At 36.7% G+C, this 25,796-nt stretch overlaps 1 protein-coding gene across 2 annotated transcripts in view; it reads right to left on the bottom strand.

The window, feature by feature from the left end:
- The window catches only part of COMMD10 (COMM domain containing 10), a 107,880-nt gene that overhangs the window by 75,555 nt on the left and 6,529 nt on the right, over positions 1-25,796 (bottom strand). For both annotated transcript variants that reach the window (XM_041459103.1, XM_041459104.1), the window contains one exon: positions 9,006-9,116. In XM_041459103.1, the coding sequence (XP_041315037.1) occupies positions 9,006-9,116 (111 nt within the window). The remainder of the gene's footprint in view (positions 1-9,005; positions 9,117-25,796) is intronic.

Raw genomic sequence — 25,796 nt, 5'->3', positions numbered from 1 at the left:
TGCTGCCTGCCTCTATGCACCAGAGGTAATACAAAAATCACACATTACTAAAAAAGAGAGACAAGCATTTTCAGTAGCTTTGGCTCTCTTTCGCCTTTTGTATTATCCATTCATTACTCCAAGGCTTCCAAATGTATTCTTAGTAACAGGATCTGTCTCAATATGGAAAAAAAAATGTTTTTTCTCTCTCCCTTAAAACCTCTTTCTCTTGCTGTCTTGCCACTGAGCATGCACTTCTAGAAATATGTTTTATTTCATTAGTAGTAATTTTATACAATCACACTGAACAAGATTTTCTCAGCTGAAGGTCATGCTGTGGGTTGTGGTCATATTTCATGTATTTCAACCAGTGAAAAAGGTCACTTGTCATAGTAGCTTATAAAGTTTGTTAAAAATTCAGACAAAGCCAAGTGGCACAAACTGAGATTCTACAGAGTTTCAGATACCAGACTCCCATCACTGGTAAACAACAGGAAACAAGACAAGTGAAAATTGTCTCCTCTGCATATGATTGAGGTGATGACCTACCTTCTTCCACCTGGAGAGGAACTGGAAAGGGTGTCACAACATTGTTAGACACCTGTTTGATGTCAAATGCTCAGCGTTGATACTGTTTGACAGCATGTACTGCATTTTATTGCAGGACATGATGTTAGCAACACAGGAGATGCTAACTTTCTACTCTTTCAAGAACAGACATACTATTTCTCCAGAAAGCCAGATTTGGCAATTACATTAGTTACAAACTGACTGAAAAATTAGCAAATGAGCAGGAATGCAAGTCCAGCAATTCGACAAAGTGGGCAATAAAATTGCTTTTAAATTCAATACCATGCTATTAACCCCCAAAGATGCTTGGTTTGAAACTCATTACCACAAGATTACTTTTCCTTGACAGTACCATTTTGTACCAAAACTCACAAAACAATGAATTTAAAGAGCTGACAACGAAAAAGTAAAGCACAGGAGAGAATTACAATGGTGAACAGAAATGTAAACTGAATGCAAATGAAGAAGTGTGGGCTCTTTCTGTACTGCTCTGAGCAGACCCGGTGAGATGCCTGTCACATAAAACACCTAATTAGTTTGCAATAGTCTAAGCAAGACAGAACTGCTGGCAAGGTATGAACCAATAGAGTAACTGGAAATGGTCCTCCTCACCATAATGTTTTTTAAAGGTACATGACACAAAAGCAAGGTGTGATCTGCACGGTACTGAACTGGGTTGGCAGCTGCTCCTTGTCATCCATTCAACTGTTTCCACAGCCTCTTCTGATATGAGCATTGACACTATCAGGAAGAAAAGACAAGCACATATCTTTCCACAAGACAAGTGACAGATTGTGTACGGAGGAGAAAACATGACTAGGTACAGGATGCACAGCCCCAAAGTGGGCTCAAAGTAAGCTGTGGGGCCTGACCCTGGAAAGATGCAAATGCTCTGATACAGATCAGGTTTTCTCCTTTGGGCTGCACAGTACTTTTCCTTTACTTATTTTACACAGTAACAGAATCTGTAATTTCTTAACCCAAATTAAGCAGATTCATATGCAATGTCTGCCTACCCTCTAAGTGAAGGTATTTTTCCTAATATCCAATCTAAACCTCCCTTGGTGCAAATTGAGACAATTTCTTCTCATCCTATCTTGCCTGGGAGAAGAGACTGACTCCTACCTGGCTATGACTTTCTTTCAGGCAGTCGTAGAGAGCCATCAGGTGTCCCCTTGACCTCCTTTGCTCCAGGTTGAACATCCCCAGATCCCTCAGCCCCTTCTCATCAGACTCCAGACCCCTCACCAGCTCTGCTGCCATTCTTTTTGTTATACCTTGTCCACTTCTGCCTCCGCCTTCAATTCTCAAAGGCAGCAGTCATCATCAGTGTGACAGAGAAAAAGGCAGAAGAGCAATATTGGTAACTTTAGATTTGCTGTTAGAGCAAGTCCAACTTTCACATTCATCTCTCCCTAACCTCACCCATTTCTTAGACTATCTTATCTTTCTACCATAAAGCTGGTAAGAAACAGACATGGGAGAGATTATGGTTTTTAACATATGTGTGAAGGTACCACAGAGCTTATTGTCTCAGTAAAAGCAAAGGGAAAAATAATGTTCAGAAGTTCTGCAAAAGCATAGCAAAGGTACTGAACAAATAGGGTTATCTTCTATTGCTACATACAAATAAAAGCAACAGTTCATCTGTTAAGGCACTGCATAGTTTCTGAGACTAATAGGCAATAAAGTATATAAATGCTTGAGAATTTGTCATGAATCCCAGGGATTTGTCTTCATCTGAAAAGACTGAAGTACCAAGCCTACAAAACCAGTTTGGGGCAAACAGGAAAAAAGTTTTCTAAGAAAAAAGAAGTTACAAACAACTGCATTAAATAAGAAAGGCTCACCAGATCTTTCTGTTTTTCAAACTCCCTCAACACCCTAAAGTTCAACTCTGCCTGGCAATGAAATGGGTCACCAAGTTTAAATTTCAGTATTTGAACTACTTTTCAGCTGTTTATTGGGACTGACAACAGTACAGCTACACATTACAGACAATTAAATTTACTCCTGCACAAAACAAGAGATTCATTTCTAACTGTAAGCTGAGGCTGCCCAAGGCTTGCAACCAACTATAAACAGTCAACTGGCACCATCTTCTTCTTTAGTTCCAAGACACAAAGAAACAAGGAGAAAGTCCTAAGAATGTTCTGCCATGAACAGAGCACGTGTAGAGGCTGTAACCAGTTACAGGGCTTGTAAATTTATGTGATAGAGTCTGTATTCATAAATTTTGCATATAGCCAGATGAAAGCAATGTAAGTATACCGAAAAGAGATCCTTACTATAAGCAGGATAATTAAATAATGTAAAATCACAAATGAAGTCAGATAATAAGTACATGCTGCAGTAGAATTCCCAGAGGTGAGAGCATACTCCTAGAGCGACACCATCTGACAAATGGTTACTAGGAAAAATGTCAAACTACTCCAAACTTACAGAACACAAGTTATATGGGCATCCATTTCTATGCTAGTAAGAAAATAAAGTCCTCTCAGCATTTTAAAAATTCTGGACTGCAGCTTCATTTTTTCCTCTATTTAAATGGATTTAATCAGAGGTAATAGCTACGATAGATCAAAACTAAACAGTCTAATGCAAGATTTGCTCTTCATCATAAGTGCAGAATTTCCATCACTCACGGTGGAGCAATTAAATTTCTGTCATCTTTCCGTAGCAATTTGACTGTTGGAATCAAGTTATACATCGCAGTCTCATTTTTCTGAATTTTTCCACACACTCAAGATTATACTGTCATTCTTACTACCACTCCTAAAAATATGAGGACCTTTCTCATATTCTGAAATCTCCTCTTAGGGAACTTTCTTCTTTCCTAACAGCAGCACTACTTACTGGGCTTTAATATTCCAAACAAAAATCATTTAATGATGTACACCTTGCCAAAAGCAGCAACATTGCCTGTTCAGAAGCACAGAAAAACCTTGAACCAGGACTGTGCTGACTGAGGCTATCCAGGACTCCAATTAATTCCTCTGAATAGGAATGAAGAAAACTTTTCTCTCAATCTAATCCTTAAATATTTTTGCACTCATCCAAGGCCTGTCCGACTTTCTTTTTGCAATTGTTAGAGGCTTACAAATATGCTTGATGAGAAAACTAAGCTCAGTTCCAGGGTGTACATACAAGGCTGTTTGTGCTGTGAGAAGGAAAAAGGTGATGTTCTCATCATAAAAGAAAGTGCTTGAGAGGGAACTGATGAACGTTGGAAGGAATTTACAATTGTTTCATCTTTGGACCTCATCATAGTTCAGCATTATTACTTTCAAGTGTCCTTTCTTTTGAAGGCCCTACAAATAAACATTACTCCTCTATTCTGGGAAAAAAAAAAAAAAAAAAAGCACATAAATGCATCATCCCCAAAGGCAAGGACTGAAATGACAAATGAAAGGAGAACATGCTCAATTCTGCCACTTCCTACATCTCAGAAGTGGGATCGTATTACTAGCATCCACCACTGTTGTGCCGCTCCACAAATTCTTTTCAGAGAAAAACAAAGGCTAAACTGAGGTGGAAGGGGACATACCACCATTTTTCCTTACACATTGATCAATGTGCAGCTACTGATGTAGCTCTGATAGAAGAGTTCTCATTTACTTTACTCTGGGTTTTTTTCTAAGAGATGGGAAAAGTGATCACAATGGCAAACTCCGAAAGCAGAATGGCGTACTTATTGAAGTAAACAGAGCAAAAAATTATAAATTTTGTTCACTGTTCAGAAATATATAGAAAGTCTGTAAAAAACAGGAGAAAAAAAAAAAAGCCCAATATATATGCTGTTATTTTAACAAGTAAAAGATAATAATTCCAGATTTCCAGATTTCTACTTCCTCTGTAGAATGATGAATATGTAGTATCACCTCAGTTTCAAACGTAATCAGACTGCAGTTTGATTTTCATAGAATCATAGAACATCCTGAGCTGGAAGTGACCCATAAGGATCATCAAAGTCCAGCTCCAACTCCTGGCCCTTCAGAGCCCCAGGAATCAGACCATGTGCCTGGGAACATTGTCCAAAAGCTTACTGAGCTCTGTCAGGCCTGGTGCTGTGACCACTTCGCTGGGAGCCTGTTCCAGGGCCCAGCCACCCCCTGGGTGAACCACCTCTTATTAATATCCAGCCAAAATCTCCCTTGACACGGCTTCATGATGTTCAGTCAGGTTCTGTCACTGTCACCACAGAGAAGAGAGCAGTGTCTGCCCCTCCTCTCCCCTCACAAAGAAGCTCTGGACTGCAACGAGATGTCTCCTCAGTCTCTCCTTCTCCAGGCTGAATAGAGCTCATCTATTCATCTCAGCTGCAGCTCACATCACTTCACCTCTAGACTCTTCATCTTTGCTGCACTCCCATGGACAGTCTCTAATAACTTAGTATCTATTTTATATTGTGGCGCTCAAAACAGCAACCAGCACTCCAGGGGAGGCCACCCCAGAGCAGAGCAGAGGACAATCCCCTCCCTTGCCCAGCTGGTGATGCTGTCTCTGATGCTCCCCAGGACAAGTTTGGCCCTCCTGGCTGCCAGGGCACTGCTGGCTCACATTCAACTTGCCATCAACCTCCACATCACTTGTCACAGAACTGCCATCCAGCATCTCATTCATTAGTCTGCCCGTACATCCAAGGTTGCCCCATCCCAGGTGCTGAATCTGGCATTTGTCCTGATTAAAATTAATTTGGTTAGTGATTACCCATCTCTCCTAATTTGTTGCAGTCTCTCATGTGTTACATTCCCCTGATAAAGCATCTTGATGTTAGGGGAAATTATTTAAAAGGAAATAAAAGTAAATCAAGATAATATTATCTGTCTTTTGCCAAAAGTATTATTTGCCAAAAGTATACTAGCAGATACAACAAACCAGCACAATTATCAGTTATTTTTTATCTTGCACTAGCAGACAAAATCCTGTAAAAATGTTTCATATACATCTATAAAGAAGGAACAAAAGAAGCAAAAATAGTGATTTTTCACAAGGAATATCTACATAGCTCTCTAAAAATAGAGCTCTCCCAAGAAGTTCTTTATGGTTAAGAATAAATTCACAGATTAAATAAGGAGAAGGAAAACAAGAAAAGAGCAAAGCTTTCCATAGGACAAACTGCAATTAGATAGCTGAATCTAATAAAATCTGTGGAATGGATTTACAGAACAAAATTGGATAACTATCGAGAGACAACACTGGGCAAGAATAATTTATTTATCCTAACGATTTTCAGCATAAATGGTAACTACAGATCATGTGTGAAAATACACAGTAACAAATACCTTATATAGTAATGCGCCTTACTGGATCTTCCTAATGATGAGTAATAGCAACAACTCTTTAAGAACACACTCCTACTTCCCATATTCCTTGTGAAGATATTCAGCACCAGTTGTGTGACATTTCTGAAGCCCTTCAATCTTTCTACACGCTTTGATATTATTTATTTATTTATTTATTTGTGTGGCTTCTCCTATTGTTATAAAAAATTATCACAGTAGTTTAAAAAAGTCTGTGACTAGATAGCCTAAGGAATTACTGCTACTAACAGTGGGAAGGAATGTGAGAGTGTGTGTCTATGTGCATAGTTACCAAATAGATTACTGGAAGAAAGAAATACTAAAAAAACACAGTACTTCCTGGCATCAGTCTTTGTTTGCAAATCAAAAATCTAAATTAGCAACACAGATTGTCAGGATTGTTAATTTGTGCTCCTTCTACTGGTCAATTGAACCTATAGCCATAAAAACAATGATACCCTGTACAGAATCTCCAGATTGTCATGTTGCAATCAACAGCCCAAAAATCTGAAAACAAATTTACTATTAAAAAAAACCCCTCTACACAGTGGATAAGTTACACGTTACTTCTCAAATGCCACCTAAACTCATCAAAATGTTATAAGGGAAGCAAAGGGATCTTGCAAATCAAAAATACGTTTCCTATTCTACCAGTTTGTTTCATATGTCTCGTTCTTTGACATTTCACTTCCCTCAGATTCTGAGATGAATTAAACATTTGAAAAAATAATCATTGTAATAAAACACTGTTAATTGGATTTTTAATTGGAAACTTCTTTTTTCTCTTTCTGATACAAAATGCCAGCAGCAACCAAAGCAGCCTAGATCACAGGACAACTTGGGCTGGAAGGCTGTGTCTGGCAGCCCACCTGATCCACCCCCTGCTCACACTGGGGTTAACACAAGCATAATTCCATGTCTGAGTACAAGCAAACAGCAAATCTGTAACAAAACCCAGTAAAAACAGCTTAACAAAAATCATGAGCTCTGATCACAACTCTTGGTAGTCACAAGCAGTTTATTTCCTGGGAAATACAAATGTCACTAGCAGCTTGAACCACCTGAAAGAAATAAAGAACACCTTATTTTTGCATTGCGATGGATTTATTCCTCTGGGACTCTGCATTTCATCTGAAGCTGACAAAATGTATATGCTGTAAATATTTATACAGCATATAATTTCTTTTTATTTCTCAACACACAAGTAACATCCATATAGCCACAGGTTTTATGATTACCTCCTGACGAGATAATTTAAATACTAATTTTAAATGTTATCTTGTGAATAAGAACAGTTTAAGTGTTCTTTAAGCAGTGTGATTCATAGTAAACAAAAATGTATTGGTATTATTAATTTTAGTTAGCAAAAGTGAAAATTATAGCCCATTTCATATACCTTGCTCAGTATGGTTTTTTTATTAATAGGCTTTGTTTTTTTTCTATACACAAAAGAAACTTCTATTGTCATATACAGATTAGAAATGTAAACATTTAAACACTTCCCACAATGACTGACTTCAGAATTGATTCTGAGTATTATCTCAAAAAAAGCAAAGAACCAGGGTGACAAAGAGCACTACTGCCCCCTAATGAGCCAGACCATAAAAGCTCTTCTGTAACATCATTTTGTGTAATTCCTGAAAAAAATCATTACATTCATGAATTATGAAAAAAAGTGAAAAAATAAACCAATCATTAAGAATATACATTTTAAATTCACACCACATTTCTGCACAAAAGGCACATACATAATTTCACAGAGGAAAAGAAGAAGTATTCAGTAGCTACGATTTTCAGACACAATACTTAATGCTCCAAGAGATCACAAAGATGAAAGATAGAGCAGAAAAATTACCCACACTAAGTAAATATTAGTCAATCTTATGTACTAGGACATAATCCTGTAGATATCATCACACCAATCCAGATTTTTAAATTTTAGTGTCTGTACCGTGAGAGCATCAGTTTTCTTGTTGCATTGTTTCATCTAAATGTCCACCACAAGTTTATTCTGAGCTTGTAATTATCTCAAAGTAATTCTGATCTTGGTATCTAAACATATCCACAAAAAGACATAAGAGAGGAAATAGTAGAAAAAGTCCACTATCTGAATTCTGTTTGTACAATAAACAGAACTTTCTGTCTTACATTAAAGTGACATTTTTCCATCTATATTTTTAATAGTTTTACCATTAAGAACTGAATCTGTATTCAATGCTCGCCAATGTGGCTTGTGCATAAAATTTTGTCCAGTTCCTGTATCTGCAGCAATGAAACGCTGAAAAAAATATAACTGCTGCAAGTCTTAGTGCAAATCACAAACATAAGCTGTGTATTCTCTTTTACTTCACCACAAATCAGAAATTCCACTCACATTAGTAAAATTACTGAATTAAATGCAATGCTAAAGCAGCACTGAGTTCTGGTTTCCCCCCTCAAACTCCTTATACTGAATTTTTCATAGGTAAACACTGACACAGTCAAACATTCTGACAGACACCACAGAACTAAATTCCAATTTCCATAGCATGATAAGGTTAAAAGCAAATCATGTGTCTAATTTGAAACACACTGGCTAACCAAAGACACAGATTTTATGAATAAAAAATTATGTCCTTTAGTGAGTTTGGGTTCTGATATGCCACCAAGTCATTAGAATCCTTGAACTTAAAACTCTACCTTAAAATCCCCAAATACTGGGTTTCTGTGGCCTCACATAGTGTCATCATTCAAATATATACACCATTAGCACAGAAAAGTTGTAAGCGATGAGCAATGTCTTACATAACTACACACATGGCAGAAGGCTGCAACCTACTATGTATTAAAAGCATAAGAACTACAATCACATGCTACATGATAAAAATAAACTATCTACAAAAAACTTTAGAGATCTAAAATAACCATATTCCCTATCTCTCCTGTTACAGTCCAAAGAGCTGGTAACACAGCTCTCAGTCTGCTGAATATTTATGCTACTATATCAGTATTTCACAATTCCAAGTGTTTACTATAACCTATATAAAATACAAAAACTAAAATAATGACAAGAACAACAACACTTAAGAGTTCCAATGGATGCCTTTAACAGAGCTTTAACATAAGGCCATCACCACAATTCATTCCAATTCTGCTGACTTACATATTCCTTACCTTTGAATCTTCATTGCTCACTCCCAGCTCTAGCACAGCTTGAGGAGACTTCAGCTTTGCTTGCATGGACTCTGCCATTTGAAGATTAAGCTGCCATCCAACTGTTTCAAGCTATAAAACACAAATTTAGATTACAATCAGTTGGTACAGAACCACTGACATCAACTCTCAGAACTGCCAGTGGTCTGAGTCAGTGAACAGTATCACACTCTACAAATGTTAAGTATTTGTATACAATGCATTTCCCTCAAATTATTCTGGACTCCAGGACAGATGTGCTTTTCTCTTGTCAAAATTACCATTCAAACTGCCTACGACCACTCAAATAGAGCAACTTCCTATGTCTCAGATCTGATGGACAAAATCCATAGAACACAACTACAGATCCAGAATATAGCAGCTTCCTTTTCTTGTGGAAGTTTATCAGCAAAGTTGAAGATTCAATTATTCAATTTAATTTAATATTTATTTTACTTTCAGGATTAAAAAAAAACAAAACAAAAACAAAAACAAAAAAAAAAAAAAAAAAGTAAACCACCTAAAAATAGTGATTTCTTAATCCACAGATCTACTCATGTGTGCTGTACCATATGCAGATCTTAACAACAAAAATAAGTTTGTTTTTTGAATCATAAATGCTGAAAGGACAAAATCCAGGTAAGCATGTGAGCAATAAAATTTTTAATATAATTTTTTTTAAAAATACAGTTCAAATTCTTTTTTCATCATTAATCTGATATTATATTCAAGCATTATTAAGGTACAGCTCACGCACAAATGAAGTACACAACAACAGAACCACAAGGCTTCCACAAAATTATCTTCCTGGCCTTAGTGAATAAAAAGAAGTGGAAATACAAAATCTTACCATCTGCCAAGATAATTTACACACAAATTCTTTTTAATCTAGCATCTCCCCTCTTCTAGTAAATATTGTAGTTGACTTAGAAAAGCAAAAGAGTGCCACATCTTCGTTAATCTCTTACCAATCCAATAGCTAAATTCAGCTAAAATCATTAACAGAATAAAGCCATGCCAAAGACCTTGTACTGTGAATAGCAATACATGCCCTGCATCCTACAGTGACAGTAATCTCTAGATGAAAGATAGGAAAGGGTGGCAAAAAGCTTCTCCCATGGACACAGCTCAAACACAAGAAATTCCAAAATTTCTTGCAGCTATACAATTTACAGTTACAAACTAATGTATGTTATACTGCATTTATCTGTAGGCAGGATGAATAGCAGAACTACGTAACAAGCAGTGGCCACCACATAACTAAGCATACCAGAAGGAAAACTATGTATCACGATATATCTTAACCACCAAGGCCAGTACAAGATGGTTAGGGAGTTTAGTCAAGACCACAGATAAGGGAAAGACACCATCTCAGACTGACCTTGTGCACAACTATAGGAACAGGACAGCAGGAAGAACTTCAGCAGGTCAGCCTGCAGCCTGTCAGCTGCTCTGCAATCAATGCACCATTCAAACTTCAATTTGTTATAAAAATAAGGAAGTTTACATTTTATAAAATCCACTAAAGCATGTAGACCACATAAAGGGACCCAGTGAAGATGTTCCAAGCCTGGTCCCCCTCATTTTGAGCATAGCTTTAATAACAGTAGGCCCACAGCTTATGAATTAGAAGATGCTTTAAAGAAAATTTACATAACTAATAAAAGCAGTTGAATTTTTAATCATAATTCTGCTTTGAGTTTCTCTAACTTGATTACATCTTGGTTAGTGAAAATAATAGTGCATAGCCCATCCCACCCAAAAGCACAGAACAATCTAGAGTGTATTCTGCATAGATGCTAAAGTCAATCACACCAAAGGACAAGTCTGCCAAGTCCCTGTGCTAGCCTGTATTTTCCAGGAAATTATACAAGAATGATAAAACTAGAAAACATTTTTCTCTCCACAAGCTTCAATGAAATTAAGAAACTGACTCTTTCAGAAGCATAAAGACAGTACTTTAAAAATAAAAATTAAAAAAAAAAAAAAAAAAAAAAACCAAACTAAATAACTTTCTGGTTTTCATCAAGAAAAAAAAGTATAGTTCAGTCAAGAAAATTGATAATGGTCAACAGAAAAGGACTCAGATCCTAAGTTATGGGTTATAGGGGTGTAAGGAGGCCAAAGCAGGAAACTGGTAATAGTACCACCTATTGATAGAACACCTAACCACTAAGGACAAAAACCACTATGGTTCAACCCCTCTGCTCCTCAAGTTAGAAAGGACTTTCTACCAGCTACTTAAACAGTCTATTATTCCAGTACAGAAACCAAGCCTTAGACAGGATAGCAGCTTACCCAGGATCATAAGACAATGCCATAATGCCACTAGAGACAAAAACAATATAGAAAGAAGCCTGACTTTTAAGACTTTTCTGAAGCTGTTAAATACTGTGTACTCTGTGTAGACTGAAAAACAAACCACCAAAAATAAAAAAATCAAATTTCACTTCAAATACACATCTATCCCAGAATACTGTAGAGAGCTCAGAACAAATACAATACATGTGGTAGCACACTGGCCTGAGTTTATAGCTGAGGAGCAGCTGTAACTCTTGTTTTATATTGCTTTGCCTTAAAAATTACTTTGTTTTCGTGTACAATTTAAGTCTGTTTTCTGTTTTAAACATAGCTGTATGAGAATAAGTTTTAATTAATAAATAGCATGCTGCCTAAGGCATCAAAATGGTTCATTTTCTTGAAAGAAAAATGCAACATATATCTGGCAATTTTTGTGTTTGTTTACTTAGAAGACATTCAACATCCTGCAATGTTAATTAACCTTTTGAGAGTAGTGACACATTTCTGCATGGCATTTGTGTCAAGGCAAAGTATTTATTAGTCACAAGGTGGTACATACTTTAGGGCATTTTTTTTCAAATATGAAAGGACTATAAAATTATTTTTACTTCTCGTATAAAACTTGTTACAGAAAAGAAAAATTATGTAAGAATAGTGCCAGAATCTGTGATATACTAACTGAAAAGCACTTACTGGAGCAGAGGAGAAGTATTTCTCCATGCCTAGCATGAGAACAAAGCCATGTTTTTAGCTAGTGTAGACCTTTAGCTTCTTCTCACAATTTCTTATCAGCAGGCTAGAAATATGCAAGCTACCTTGTCACTTCAACACTAAGTACTGTTGAAAATATACTGTTTATTGCTGTAAATCCCCACTGATATCTCTGGCACTTATTTAACTTCAAGGTTATGTTTCGAAAAAAAAACACAACAAAAAGTAAACAGGTGCAAGCTGGAAAAAAAGGAAGGGAAATAAACATAAGTACTAAACAAAACCAATAGTAAGAACATATGAAAATGCTTCAGATCTGTTCTATGAACCCTCTGGCAAATAAGTCAAGGCAATAAAGATAGGAGGAAGCTTTCAACAACCCCTGCAAATCCTCAGTTGTTGTGTCCATTTTGTTTCATTGAGGCTTCTGAAGAGATTACCATGGCACTTGGGACTCACAGACATGGAAGACCTTTAGTACCTCCCCCTTCCAGCACTCACTCTGTACTGGCTGTAGAAGAGGTAAGATGTCACTGCATGAAGAACCAGCTCTGTACTCCTTCACCACAGTGCTTCTCAGTGGTGACCCATAGCTGTCCCAGGGCAGATCCACAATGGAAAGCAGCTAGTTCCCCTACTATAAGAAGATCTGACCCTTCTACTGAAAATGAGCGGCATCTTTATAGGTACATAAAAACATCATCCGGTCTGTCTGTGATGGCCACAGTAATTTTCTTCCGGTGTAAGACACTGGATTTTCCAACTCAAGCCCTATCCAGCAGACATGCTAAATAGTAGAGCATAGCATTTTACAGAGTAAGACAAGACCACTGCCAATCTAACATAACTATGGTAAAACATTTGTGTGAAAGTCACTCTCTTGAAAAAGCCCAGTGCATTAAATGTCAAGTCAACCCTTACAGCTGATATAAACGTGAAGCACAATCTCCAGCTAAATCAAGGTTCATACAGTCAATATTAACACCCACAGAATCCACCATTTCTCTTACAACCCATTGTGTTTTGACATATTCTATTGTCTCTTCCTAGCATATCTTCACCACAGTTCCTTACTTCCACTTTTTGCTGCCCATAAACATTATTACAAATTAAACCTAAACTGAGAAGAAATTCAAGAAGTCTGTCAAATAGGACAAGTTTCTATATTAGTTGTCAAAAATTACTTCTTTCAACTACACATATATTTATTTTACACTCTTCAATGAGAAATCAAATAAACATTCTTTGGCAAAGAAATTCAGACTAATCATCTCAACTATAAAAAAAACAGGCTGTCAGACTTAAAATGAAGGACTACAATTTTGAGAAGGAAAGCAGAACAAACGTCAATAATGGGCATTCTGCAGGGCTTCAACCCGAAAGAGCAAGAACAGGGCCCAAGTGAACAAGAAACTGACACTAAAAAATGGTTGGCAAGGGCCTAATTTGAAGGAACAAAATAAGGGGAAGCATAGTGAAACAGGGACAATGAAGTAGAACAGAATTCAGAAAATATGTATTCACCTAAAATTTCTTACCTAATACCTCCAACTTCAGCCAAACTTCTGGAGCAGGATCCAGTATTTTTAAAGCACAACAGAAAAAAGGGGTTTAAATACTCAGTCAGTACCAGAGGAGGAAAAGAAGATATTTTTCAGTTGGTCTTGGCTGATAAACTGAGATCACACCTCCTGTCTGTCTCTACACTCATAAAGACTGGAAATCTGTTTTAATTTTAAAGCTGAAAACTGCAATTTTCATGTAAATTACCTGATTCTAGAAGGGTTGTAACATATCATTAAAGAAACTACAGAAGACAAGTATTATATGGCACTCAGAACTCACTGATTTGGCAGCTTACTTCTTACCACAGTGCCAGCAGGATGCCACAATACCTTGCAAACCACTGTTTCTCATCCATGATTTGGCACCTGTTTGTCCCTTAGAAGGAGATTTAAGCACAGACTCACAGAAAGTAAGAGCAAAAATGAGTTGCTCAACACAGCAATGAACCTGCAAGAACTACACTACACAAATCCAGTTTGGACACATAAAATCAACAGCATTGAGGTTTTTATAACACCAGGCATTTAGACAGTTATGAAACAGCAAATTACTTTACAGATCAAATTTAACTAGTTAAAAAGATTTAATTTTTTTGTTCAGGCTCTTGCTCTCCATTTTCTTGGCAAGATTTGCTGCTTTCAGAACACCTAGCTTTCACTAAATAGAATAAAATGTTATAGTCAGAAAACATACTTGATTCAAAATATGCAGAAAATTAATCAGCATTGCAGGTTAAACGCTACTTAACAATCCACTACAGATAACCTGGCTACAGAAAAACAGTATAAAGGTCCTGTCATATCCAGTATTAGTCTTTCTGGCAAGGAAATGACCAGGAGCATTTCTACTGGCAGAACGATAAATGCTGACTAGCAGTTAGCAAAGAGCAAGAAGAATGCTCAAAACCAGTGTTTCATCTTAAAACCTAAAAAGGGAGAAAAACACAATTCTGGGCTGAACCACATAACAAGTCTGGTGGGGAGAGAATGCAGAAGGAGTTCTAAACTGACAGCAAGTGTCCTGTAGTTCCATGCTTATGAAAGAAAAAAGGCTAGGAAAGTGCTGGATGGGAAAGGAACAAATAGCATAGGCAAACTAACATATCCAATTTTAGAAGCCTACTACTAGTACCACAACAAATGTTTTCAGTGTATCTTAAAGGTAATTGGTAAATAAAAGTGGTAACATTACCATATAATAAGAATCTTTGAAAATTAACGGTATAAAATAGTTTTTCAACAGTATCATTTCAATTCAGTATCTCTTCCATTGTCAATGGGCTACAGTTTAGTTCATCTGCTTGAACTTTGTTAAAGCAAGAAAACTCCTCAACATGTGCCTTTTTAGGTAGAAAAAAGATTTTCATTACCACAAAGTTGCTAAGGAACTGCTAAAGCTTTCTAACATGACTGAGGAGAATTTCAAAGCAAACTGAGCTTGTAGCCCACAGTCAGAATGAAAAGCCAGTAACATGAGCACAAATGAAAATAGATCCTACCATTCCTTCTGCATATTCAGATCTTGGCAGAAAGCTAAGTGCTTCTAATCATAGAATGGTTTGTATTGGAATGAATCTTAAAAATCATCTAGTTCCAATCCCCCTCTCCTCTACACATACACAGACACCTTCCCCTAGACCAGGTTATGCAGAGTTACATCTAGCCTGGCCTGGAACACTTCCAGGGATGGAGCATCCACAGCTCCTCTGGGCCACATGCTGCTGTGCCTCACTACCCTCACAGTAAAGAATTTCTTCCTAACATCTAAACTAAACCTGCCCTTTCTCAGTTTTAGTTGCTTCCCTTCATTCTATCACTACACGCCCTTGTGAAAAGTTCTTCTCCAGCTCTCTTGCAGGCTCTCCTTGTGGGGTCAGCTCCTCCTGGTACTGGTGGTGCTGAAAGACTTAATTAACATGAACACCCCTGCTCTTAGTTGCCAGCAGCTTTCTATGGTACAGAATGCTCCTGTAGACTTGCATAGCTAAGAAATAACATCCAGGTCTCCTGACTTTATGTCCATACTCAAAGACTGACTTCAGGGTAGATTAAGTGCATCTGTAATTACTTCCATTCTCAGGGAGTCTGATTAATTCGAGGACATGCTGAAGTAGTGAAACTGACTTCATTTTTTCTGAGATTTTTTAAAACTGCATAAAGGGAACAGAATGCCAATAACTTCTTACTGGCTCATTTTTTTACAGGTACCACAGAAAACAGTCTTCCATTCGTTAGGCTCAAGCCTAACGAACTACAGCAGATAAAGTAGGTCAGTTACAGCAATACAGAAATTAGTGTCACGCTCCACTGGTGTACAGATTCATCCATTTATTTTCAAATAATTTAATCCTTATTTTTAGAGACCATTTAGTTCAAAATTATCTGGTATTTGTAATATCTTCGGTGTTACTGAACATCAGATTATGCTTTTCATAGCCTGAGAAAGAAATTGACACGCTTGAAGCTCTATCTATTAAAAACACCATAATAATGCACAAGGGCACAGCACTATTTTTCAAACTTACAGTTTCCTCATCTATTTCTGCTAAATGTGGTGTATCTTCAGTTTACACACAGCAGCTACTCTGGAGGTAAGTTCAGCTTCACTACATCAAGAACCCCTACTTAACAGGCTACCTTAACTCATAGTTAAAAGTAAATATTGACATCTTAAGATTGCAAAGTCTAAATGCCTGCCTACTACTTTAGTGTTAAGAATGAATAAATAACACTGTCGAAGAGTGCAAAAAAGGGGGATGAAAACCCAACCTTCAGCCTATTCTTGAGGAAGTAGATTTCTCACAGCTGAAGAAAAAAGGAACTATCCTTGAATAGCCCCAGTGTGAGCAAAAACTATATCTTAAAAATGAAGTCTGACAAACTGAAAAAGTGCACTTCATAATTTTGCTGCTTGCAGTAATGGGGAAAATGAACAACTTAATGACTCTGCCCAATGTAGCTTAGCAAGGGACTATAATGTCCCAAATACAACAATTACAAAAGGAGAGAAATTACATCTGATTTTAACAAATGAAATCATAATTTTGTCATTTTATCTCAGCTATTAACTCATTCACTTCAGTTATTTTTCCCCCTAATTTCAGAGGAATAGTCCAACTTGAAAATTGAAACATTTCCTTGAATAATTGAAAGAGCTGTTTATGAAATTTAAGCCATTGATACTACCCTAACTGGAACTGTTATGAACAGTGAAGAGACAATGGGATAAGAAAGACATCTTCAGGAAATCTTTTTCTCATATTATTACAGTAGTATATATCACACTGACAACAAAACATTTTCCACTCAACAAAATATTTCAAGAAAATAAATACTCCACAACATAAGAAGTTTTCTAACGCAGTTCTTTCACTTATATGTTTTTGGTTGTTCTAAGCAAATAACCTAGAAGAAAACGAGTATGGCCATCCTTTCATTCAGTTTAATTCTTGAAAGCGTAACTGCCACACTTAGTTCCTGCACTGAAGACAAAATATTCCTCCATTCATTGGAAAAAGCAAAAATCAAAATACCCATGTTTAAAGTGTGAGGATGTCTTTCCCGCACCTTTCAATAATCAACTAGACAAAATACACTAAGTAACAGTTAAATAAATGAATAATTTTCTCTTAAAGAAAGTATTGCAACATGTATGTATAATTTTAATATATTATGTACATACATGTATGTATACTATACATGTACGTATAGTTTTAATATATTAACTATCAGTTTTGTATGATGGGAGAGGACCAAATGTGCATTATATATAAAAAAAACCCACTGGTCTACAATGCATTTCTTCACACCTGTGTAATCACACCAGCACAAAACCAGAGGAAACCGTTAATTCTTCTCCCTAAAATTTGTAGCTGAAGGTGCCAATTCCACTTTTCATCAGCAAACACAGCACTCCAGAATCAAAAAATCAAAATAAGACATGAAAACATCAATTTTGCCAGCTGTGGTGATGGAAATTATTTAGGAATGATTTAAAGGTGACAAAATATTGACTGACTATTAACTCCTTCAAAAACTCTCTCCATCTCAAGAAAAGAATATTACTGCAGAGGAGATAGCAGCAGGATGCAGCCAAAAGTGTACTCAATACAGGAAATGAACATTAAAACAGAAAAAGAAAGGCAAATTTTTAAGAGAAGGCAATAATTGACAGGCAAAATTTGCCAATCACCATAGGTAGGGTCTTCATCACAGAAATAATCTGTAATCAGGAAGAGAGTGTTTCCTTTAATATAAGCCCCAGATCAAACACCAATTTTCTCCTGATAGGAAACTGAAGCATTGTGAGCTTGGGAAATGACTGCACAAACACATTGATTTCTATTCTCCATTGTTGCTACTGACATCAGTTGAACTCAGGTGGCATGAATACCTCTGAAGGAGTTCTGGATGCTGCAGCTTCTTTCAAGCAGGTCTTGCTGCAACAATTGCTCCACAGGTGAGCAATCCTACTGTGAAACGCTGGATTTTCATATAGTTGCATGAAATTTCTGACTGCAGTCCTCTACCACATTTTTAACAATCACAGAAAAAGATTTCTATTTTTTAATAGAAAACAGAAAATAAAGTATACAGTAGTTAAAAAACTGTCCTTCTACTGGACAAACACATTCAACTTCAATAAAATTCAGCATCCTCATTTCTAAATCAGTTTCTCAGGCATTTTGTAGCTTCAGTGATAAGTACTCTTTCATGGCAGGTTTAAAATTTGTAACATTCATATTTTACCTATATATATGAATTACAAAATGAGTGACTAGCATCTTCAGCTGACAGTATTACACAAATCTTCAAAATAAACACAAAAGCAGTCCCCATAAAATGGTATGCAACTGTCAACAAAACCGTAGGTACAACTACTCAGCCACATAACAGATTCAGTACAATAAGGTGAAGATTTTTATGAACTACAAGTCTGTAGTTACAGTCAGTCATAACACATATGCACAGTCAAGTTAAGCAGAAGTGGCATAGTCAACTGCAGTGACTCACACTAAATTTTTAAGACTGGACTTTGAAACTTTAATGATATTTTTTCTCAGTCATGAAGCAAAAGAAAGTAAGACTCACCAGATGGATCCTATCTACCTAGACACAATACTAGAATGCAATGTTAAACCAGATTCTGCCTTAATCTTGTTGATATTGTGAGGCCATCGGCAAACAGGCAAACAAAAAAAAAAAAAAAAAAAAAAAGAAAGGAGGAACTATATTTTTCACCAACAGACAAGAATAACTAGACATAAAAGTAGCCGTAGTATAAAGGCAAGGAAAGAGTTGGATTGGGCTAGGCAGACAGTGAATTTACAGAATCATGTAAAATATTTATCAAATGGAGCACAATTCCCAGAGGGAAAGAAAAGTATCTTGGCCTCAAAAGAAGGCACTGTTATGATCAAGAGCCTGAAAACAAGTTAGGTCAAAGACACTGTCAAGTGATTAAACCAAGCAAGCAAGATAGAGGCACTGAATGTGAAGCATCTTCGCTAATGTGAACAAACACATCACGTTTGCTGTGCAACTCTTGGAACCCCCAGCATAACTTTCCCAAAGAACATCAGTAACTTAAGAAGGCAGCAAAAAAAAAAAAAAAAATAAGAGCAGTAAGCTTTTTATCTCTATAAACTGTTCATTTCAGTTTGTAATTAATGTTAGAAAAAGCAACAGGAGCAAAACAAAGAGCCAGTACCTCACTTACCTCTCAGAGAAGATATCAGGAGCATATTAAAAATAGAAGAGGCTAGGATTTAACTCTAAAAGGAAAATATGCACAAGCTATGCACCTAAATCCACCTTATTAGTGAATATTTAAGTTTAACTAGACTCTTCATCTCAGACTAGCTGGAGGAAAATTTCTTCTGATTTCCCATTTTTGTCTTCAAGGATAAAATAATTTTTCTCTCCAGCACACTTTTCTTAGCATGTATACCAAGAAAAGTGGTATTTTCAGACTTCTTTGTTCAATATTCAAATCAAACTCCCTCAGCTCTTTAACCTTGGAAATCAGGAAAATCAGAAAAAAAGAATCAGTATGCTTCAAAAGGAACGATACAAGAGACATTGGTAGAGTAAAACTAGTGCTAAGCTGCAACAACTTCAAAAGACTTTCCCCTAACTGAAGTTACTGCAAGTTTTCATCTTTCACTGATTTTTACTGATAAACAGCTAGTTTGAAAGCAAACAGAAAGAGACTCTATGATAAACATTAGAAACAACATTCCACAAAAACTGTAGCATTTAGTGCAAAAGGCAAATGCACTCCTGTTGTGCTCTGTCTATGGAAAATTTGTGGGCACAGCTGCAGCAAAAACATACACCAGTCTATGACCATCTTTATTAAGTCATGGCTGACTGGTGTTTTTATCTAACAGAAAATATAACAAGATCCAGTGGAGGAAAGATTAAGTTGGACAGTTTTTAATTAGAGATAAGGCAAACATTTTTAGTAACCACAAAAAAACCCTCAGAAGATACCTGTCATTTCAAGCCTTGAAATCACAACCACACTCTTGTTCCAAAAGCTCTTTTACATATTGAGGAAAAATTATGTTTTGTATTACACAGGCAGTTATACAAGACAAGGACAGTACTCATTTTTATAATCTCTTAAAATTCTATTTTACATGTAGGAACAGAACAAAACCTACAGATCTTCGAAACCTTCTCAGAATGTACCTTCTTCCAACCTTCATAACTTGTGCCTTCTTGGTAGAAAACAGAAGAGGGCAAGGATAGGAAGCAACTCATTAAAAAATCCTTAAGAAGTAGTACCTAAAAACTGTAAATAATTAAAATTCTACTAATAAAGCTGAGTGAGTGAAAGAATAAGACTCACATGTGCTGCAGCAGGTGATTAAAATAATCTCATTAGGCATAAAACTGTGTTTTTACTTTGTATTTCATCATTTGCAGTCTCTTTGTGTGTGCACTGGCATCACATTATGCAAGCTGGTTCACAATTCACTGTGACAATGCCCACAGGTACAACACTGTTCAGCTTGTCACTGTAAGAACAATTAGTTAATCAGATAGTAACAAGAAACTGTAAAATTATTTCTTATAGTTTGAGCTGTATTCCTCCTTATTTTGCATTCTTCTGATATCAGGAAAAAACATTCTGCCACGACATACACACACAGAGCACACCAATTCCCTTCTTTTTTTTGGCATAACCACAGGATGCGTGTGTTTCAGAGTATTTCTGTAGATGTGCCAGCATTTAGCAGAGGGAATTTAGCACATTAACATTACATATACACCCATTAGCAAGAAGGCCAGTTTCTGGGAAAATTACTTTCAGAGTTTTTCCCATATGGCTTCAAACAGGCAATCAAGATACAGAACTGACAGCTCTGTCAAGAATTTTAGGTACATAATTTCACTAGTTGCATTCCCACGCATCATTATATTAAGCAATGCTGTCTGAAAGCTATAAAAAACTCCTCTTGCTTGGCAACATAGGACTTTTATCTTTTTCATTATATATTTTAACAATACCCTGAATAGTTTTCCAAAACCAGAAAGCTATGAAGCACTTAGCTTGATCTGCCTTTAAAACAAAGATTTGCACAGAATACCAAAACACATACAGAGAACATAATATTAGGGGGAGGAGAAGTGGAGAAAAGCAACAAAACTGATGTAAAACTGCCATGAGAATTCATAGCGAAACCTACCAAAAATCCAGCTCTTCTGTACAGGGAAGAAAAAATATATTTTAATCTGATCAGCATGCCCCCATTTCTAAACTTGTACATTACCAAGAAAAGACTTAAAAACTGGATCAGATTGTTATCAAACTATTATCAGCAGCCTATCATTTTAAAGGCCAGATTAAGAATGTGTTCAAAGAAAAACCTCATACAAATACCATCATTTTAATTGACTAGGATTGTATTATCATCAACAGGAATAATATAATAAAGGCACTGCCATATGAGTAAGGACCAAAGAACCAATTAATGCAACAGCAGAATATACATAATTAATAACTCTGTGCAGCTGAAGACTGCCAATAATTCAGCAAAGAAAAATGAAAAGATTAAGTGAGAAACAGTATTAAACAGTACAGCTTTAACTCCACACTTTTTATTAATTTCTCAAGTTAGTAACATCCCTATCTACCAAGCAGTCTGCACTGTTCAGAAAATAGTTGTTCTCAAACAATTAGAAATAGTGTTGAATATGACACAGAAAACTTCACCTAATCAGTATTCTAGGAAATACTTGTTCTGCTGCTCTAATAAACACAATTTGACTTGTCAGCCTAATGAAGGTATCAACCAGCACATTACCACCTACACCTCCTGCTCAGAACTGACAGATGCAGAACTCAGAATACTACCTTTTAACAACTTGTAGTTTGCAGGCAAGAAAAGAATCTGAATTAAGAGAAATAGCTCATCAATAAAGAAAAAAATATTAAATTATTTCTCATAATAACTAGTGGCCTTGAGTCCAAACCTGAACTCTTCTGCAAGCCAAAAGATGCACTGGACTACTCTCAAATATGGCATAAGTAAAATTTTTTGCTTTGTTATGAAACAACAAACTTGGACACTCAGTTACCCACTAGTTTTTGACCATAACCTAATCAATCATACAGGTTCCAAAGTTCTCTTAATATGTAAACCATACCCCTAATAAAAAAAAAATTAAACTGTCTGCCATTTTTAATTTTTTTGAAATAGCAATGGATTACAGCCCAGTCCTTGTGTACATGACAGAAAATACTGTACTGCCACCATTTCAATACTCCTGAAACAGACAACCTCTAAGTATCAGGTGTCAGGAAAGACTTAGAATTATTTTGTCACACAGACTTTAGTAAAACACAATATAAAATTCCAAACAGATCTTAGTTATTTCATAAACTCTGTCTTGTGAATGTCTGCAGGGACACTGTGTATGTGTTGGGACAGAACTATTGAGACCTCAGTAATTTTAATCATGACCCTGATTCTGCACCTGGATCCACACAAGCAAACCCTTTACACACCCACTAAAGCTTCTAATAAAGAAAATCCAGAGTTACTAATGTGCAGGAAGCACACGGTAAGCAAAAGTACAAAAGAATCCCCTGCGAACTAAATTCTGAATTCATACGTAGTGCTGCACACCACCTCAACAGGTCAGCAGCAGTCCATACCAAATATGCAATGATAACCAAAAAGACCGTTTTAAAAGAACGTGAAAGAGAAAAGAAAAACCAACCAACAACTAGCATTCAAAGACTCACAGATTGGTTTGGATTGGAAGGAACCTCTGAAAATCATCTAGTCCAAATTCCCCACCATGGACTGGGAACATGTTGATCATTACATCATGTTGATCAATGACCCATCCAGTCTTTTGAACACTTCCAATGACAGGGCATCCACAACCTCTCTGGGCAACCTGCTCCAGTATCTCACCACCCTCATCAAGAATTTCTTTCTTTAATCCAGTCTAAATCCATAATCCTTTCATATAAATCCATTGCCCTTTGTTCTGCCACTGCATGCCCTGGTAAAACATCTCTCTCCATCTTCCTTGTAAGCCCTCTTTAAGTACTGAATAGCTAAAATAATATTTCTCTGGAGCCTTCTCTTCTGCCAGCTGGACAACCCCTACTGTCTCAGTCTGTCTTCACAGCAAAGGTCCTCCTGCCCTTGCATCACTTCAATGTCTCTCCTGTGGATCCTCATTTCAACAGATCTGAGTCTGTCTCATGCTGGGGGCCCCTCAGCCAGCCCTTCATGCAATATTCCAGGTGAGGTCTGAGAACAGCTGAGAGGAGTGGTTGATACACCAAAGGACTGTGTTGCCATCCAGAGTGACTTGGACAGGCTGGAGAAATGGTCTGACAGGAACCTCATGAAGTTCAACAAGAGAAAGTGAAATGTCCTGCACTGGAGGGGACAAGCACCAGTACAAGCTGGATGCTGTCCAGCTGACAAAAAGCCTTGTGAAAAAGAACCTGAGGCTCCTGGCGGACACCAAGTCAATCATGAGCCATCCTGGGCTGCTCTAGGAGGAGTACTGCCCACAGACTGAAGAAAATGATCCTTCCCTGCACTCAACAATGGTGAAGCCTCACCTGGAGTAGCATAATCAGTGCTGGGCTCCACAGTATAAGAGTCATGTAGGTACTGTAAAGAATACAGCAAAGGCCACCAAGATGATGAAGGGATAGGAAGGGCAGGGAAGGGATAGGGAAGGGCACCTCACATTTAAGAGGAAGCCACAAGAGAGCTTTTTAACTCCTTATGTGAAGGAAAGCTGTAAAGACTGAGCCATGCTCTTTACAGTAAGGCCCAGTAACAGGACAAGTGGCAACAGGCACAAACTAAAACATGGGAGCCTCTCTTGGAACACAGGAAAACATTTAGGCACTTCAGAGGTGGCCAAGAACTGACAAAGGGTGCCCAGGAAGGCTGTGGAATCTGCATCCTCACAGATGTTCAAGTGCTGTCTGGACATGGTCCTGAGCAATTGGGTTTAAATGCCCCTGCTTGAGCAGAGGGGGTGGATCAGACACATTCCAGAAGTTCCTCCCAGCTTCAACTATTCTGTGACTATGTTGCTGGAACTTGTGATAACATAGAAGTCATTCTTTTTCTGTTCAGAATATTGCTTCTGGAAGAGAAGTGAACAATGTAAATTGGGAATTAATATATGGCCATGTAAATAAATACTGATATTTACAATATCAATTATTTAATACATTACACCTGTATTTTTACATGTTGAAGAGGGTATTAATAATTGACTACACATCTCTTTCTACAAAGAAGAAAGTTAATATAATTTCTAAATCAATATCAATACCTAAATTGTATATCATTGTAATCTAAAACTGTAAATTTTAGATTGTATATTATCGTAATCAAAAAAGCAATCGCCCTTCCATAAGTACTTGTCAGGATTATAACTTTTCTAACTTCAGTTGAAGAGATGATGATGAACATTACTGAAAATTGGATGGTACAGCAATGTACAACAAGTAACAGAATATTCTGACCACTATTTTTCAAGGTACAGAAAGGTAATATAGAAAATACATGCAGATATACAATTACAGACAATATTGAAGGAAACAATGCAGTCACCTACTGCACTTGTAAGATATTACAAAGAGATTCAGAAGATTATAAGGACATAGCAAGGTGTTTTTCCATTACAATGCAATTTTTAAAATATTTTACTTCTTGCTAGCAGAATTAATTATTTATTAAGCAATTAGTTTTGTGAACTTAATCTCTAAGGAAAACTCTCATAAACTTCAAGTCTACAGGAGTAATACTTCAGAGACTTTCAAAACAAACTGAGAAAGCAAATTCAAGTTTCAACTCAAATTACACTTAAACTGAAACTCAACCTGTTGTCTGAGCAAAAAGGCAGGAGTGAAAATGACAATTTAAGCGTATGTAGTGGCACACACCTGTATTTAAACCCACTTTCATGTTAAAAAACAAGTAAATGGCACTACAATATTTTTGCAGTTGCTTACCTGCAAATTCAATTAAAGACACAGTTTAAAACTTCTTTATATGGGATGCAATATAGTAGGAAAACACCACTGCCTTAGCAGATGGTGCTGAAGTTAGAATGAACCTCCAAAACTGTAACATACACCAGAAACATTGTATGTTGCAGGGCTGACAAAACCTGAGACAAGTAACAGAGCAATGTCATTCCCAAACCAGGTAGGTCACAGAAGAACCTCAGATACGTATGGTTCAAACTGGAAATGAAAGAGGATGAAAGGTTTTTTAAGCGGTTTCTCATAGGCCTAGGAGCCAGCACTAAAACATGTATTAATGCATAGTCTGCCTGAAGAAAATTTTTAAAGACATCTGATTTGCATGCTGTATTCAGAAATGCCTTCCATTCTGCACATATATTCTGTATGTTGAAACATTTACCTTATAATCTTTCATTATTTCACTTCAATTCAAAGAGGTAAGTTTTCAAATTACTTACCTCCTTCAATGGACCGTCATACCATACTTACTGGCCCACTGACCATTTAAACTTTGGGACTTGAACACTTGACACTGGTAACATTATTTCAGAAAAAAAAAAAAAAAAAAAAAAAAAACCCAAACACAAAATATCTTGCTGATTCTTGATTCTTTTTTTTTTCTTTTGTATGCTTATACTATCAGTCATTTACTGTTAGATTCATGAGTTA

This window comes from Pyrgilauda ruficollis, unplaced genomic scaffold, assembly GCF_017590135.1.
Source record: "Pyrgilauda ruficollis isolate IOZ18807 unplaced genomic scaffold, ASM1759013v1 scaffold130, whole genome shotgun sequence".
Classification (NCBI taxonomy): domain Eukaryota; kingdom Metazoa; phylum Chordata; class Aves; order Passeriformes; family Passeridae; genus Pyrgilauda; species Pyrgilauda ruficollis.
Note: the sequence above shows the minus strand (reverse complement) of the source record. Positions and strands in the feature narration are given on the sequence as shown.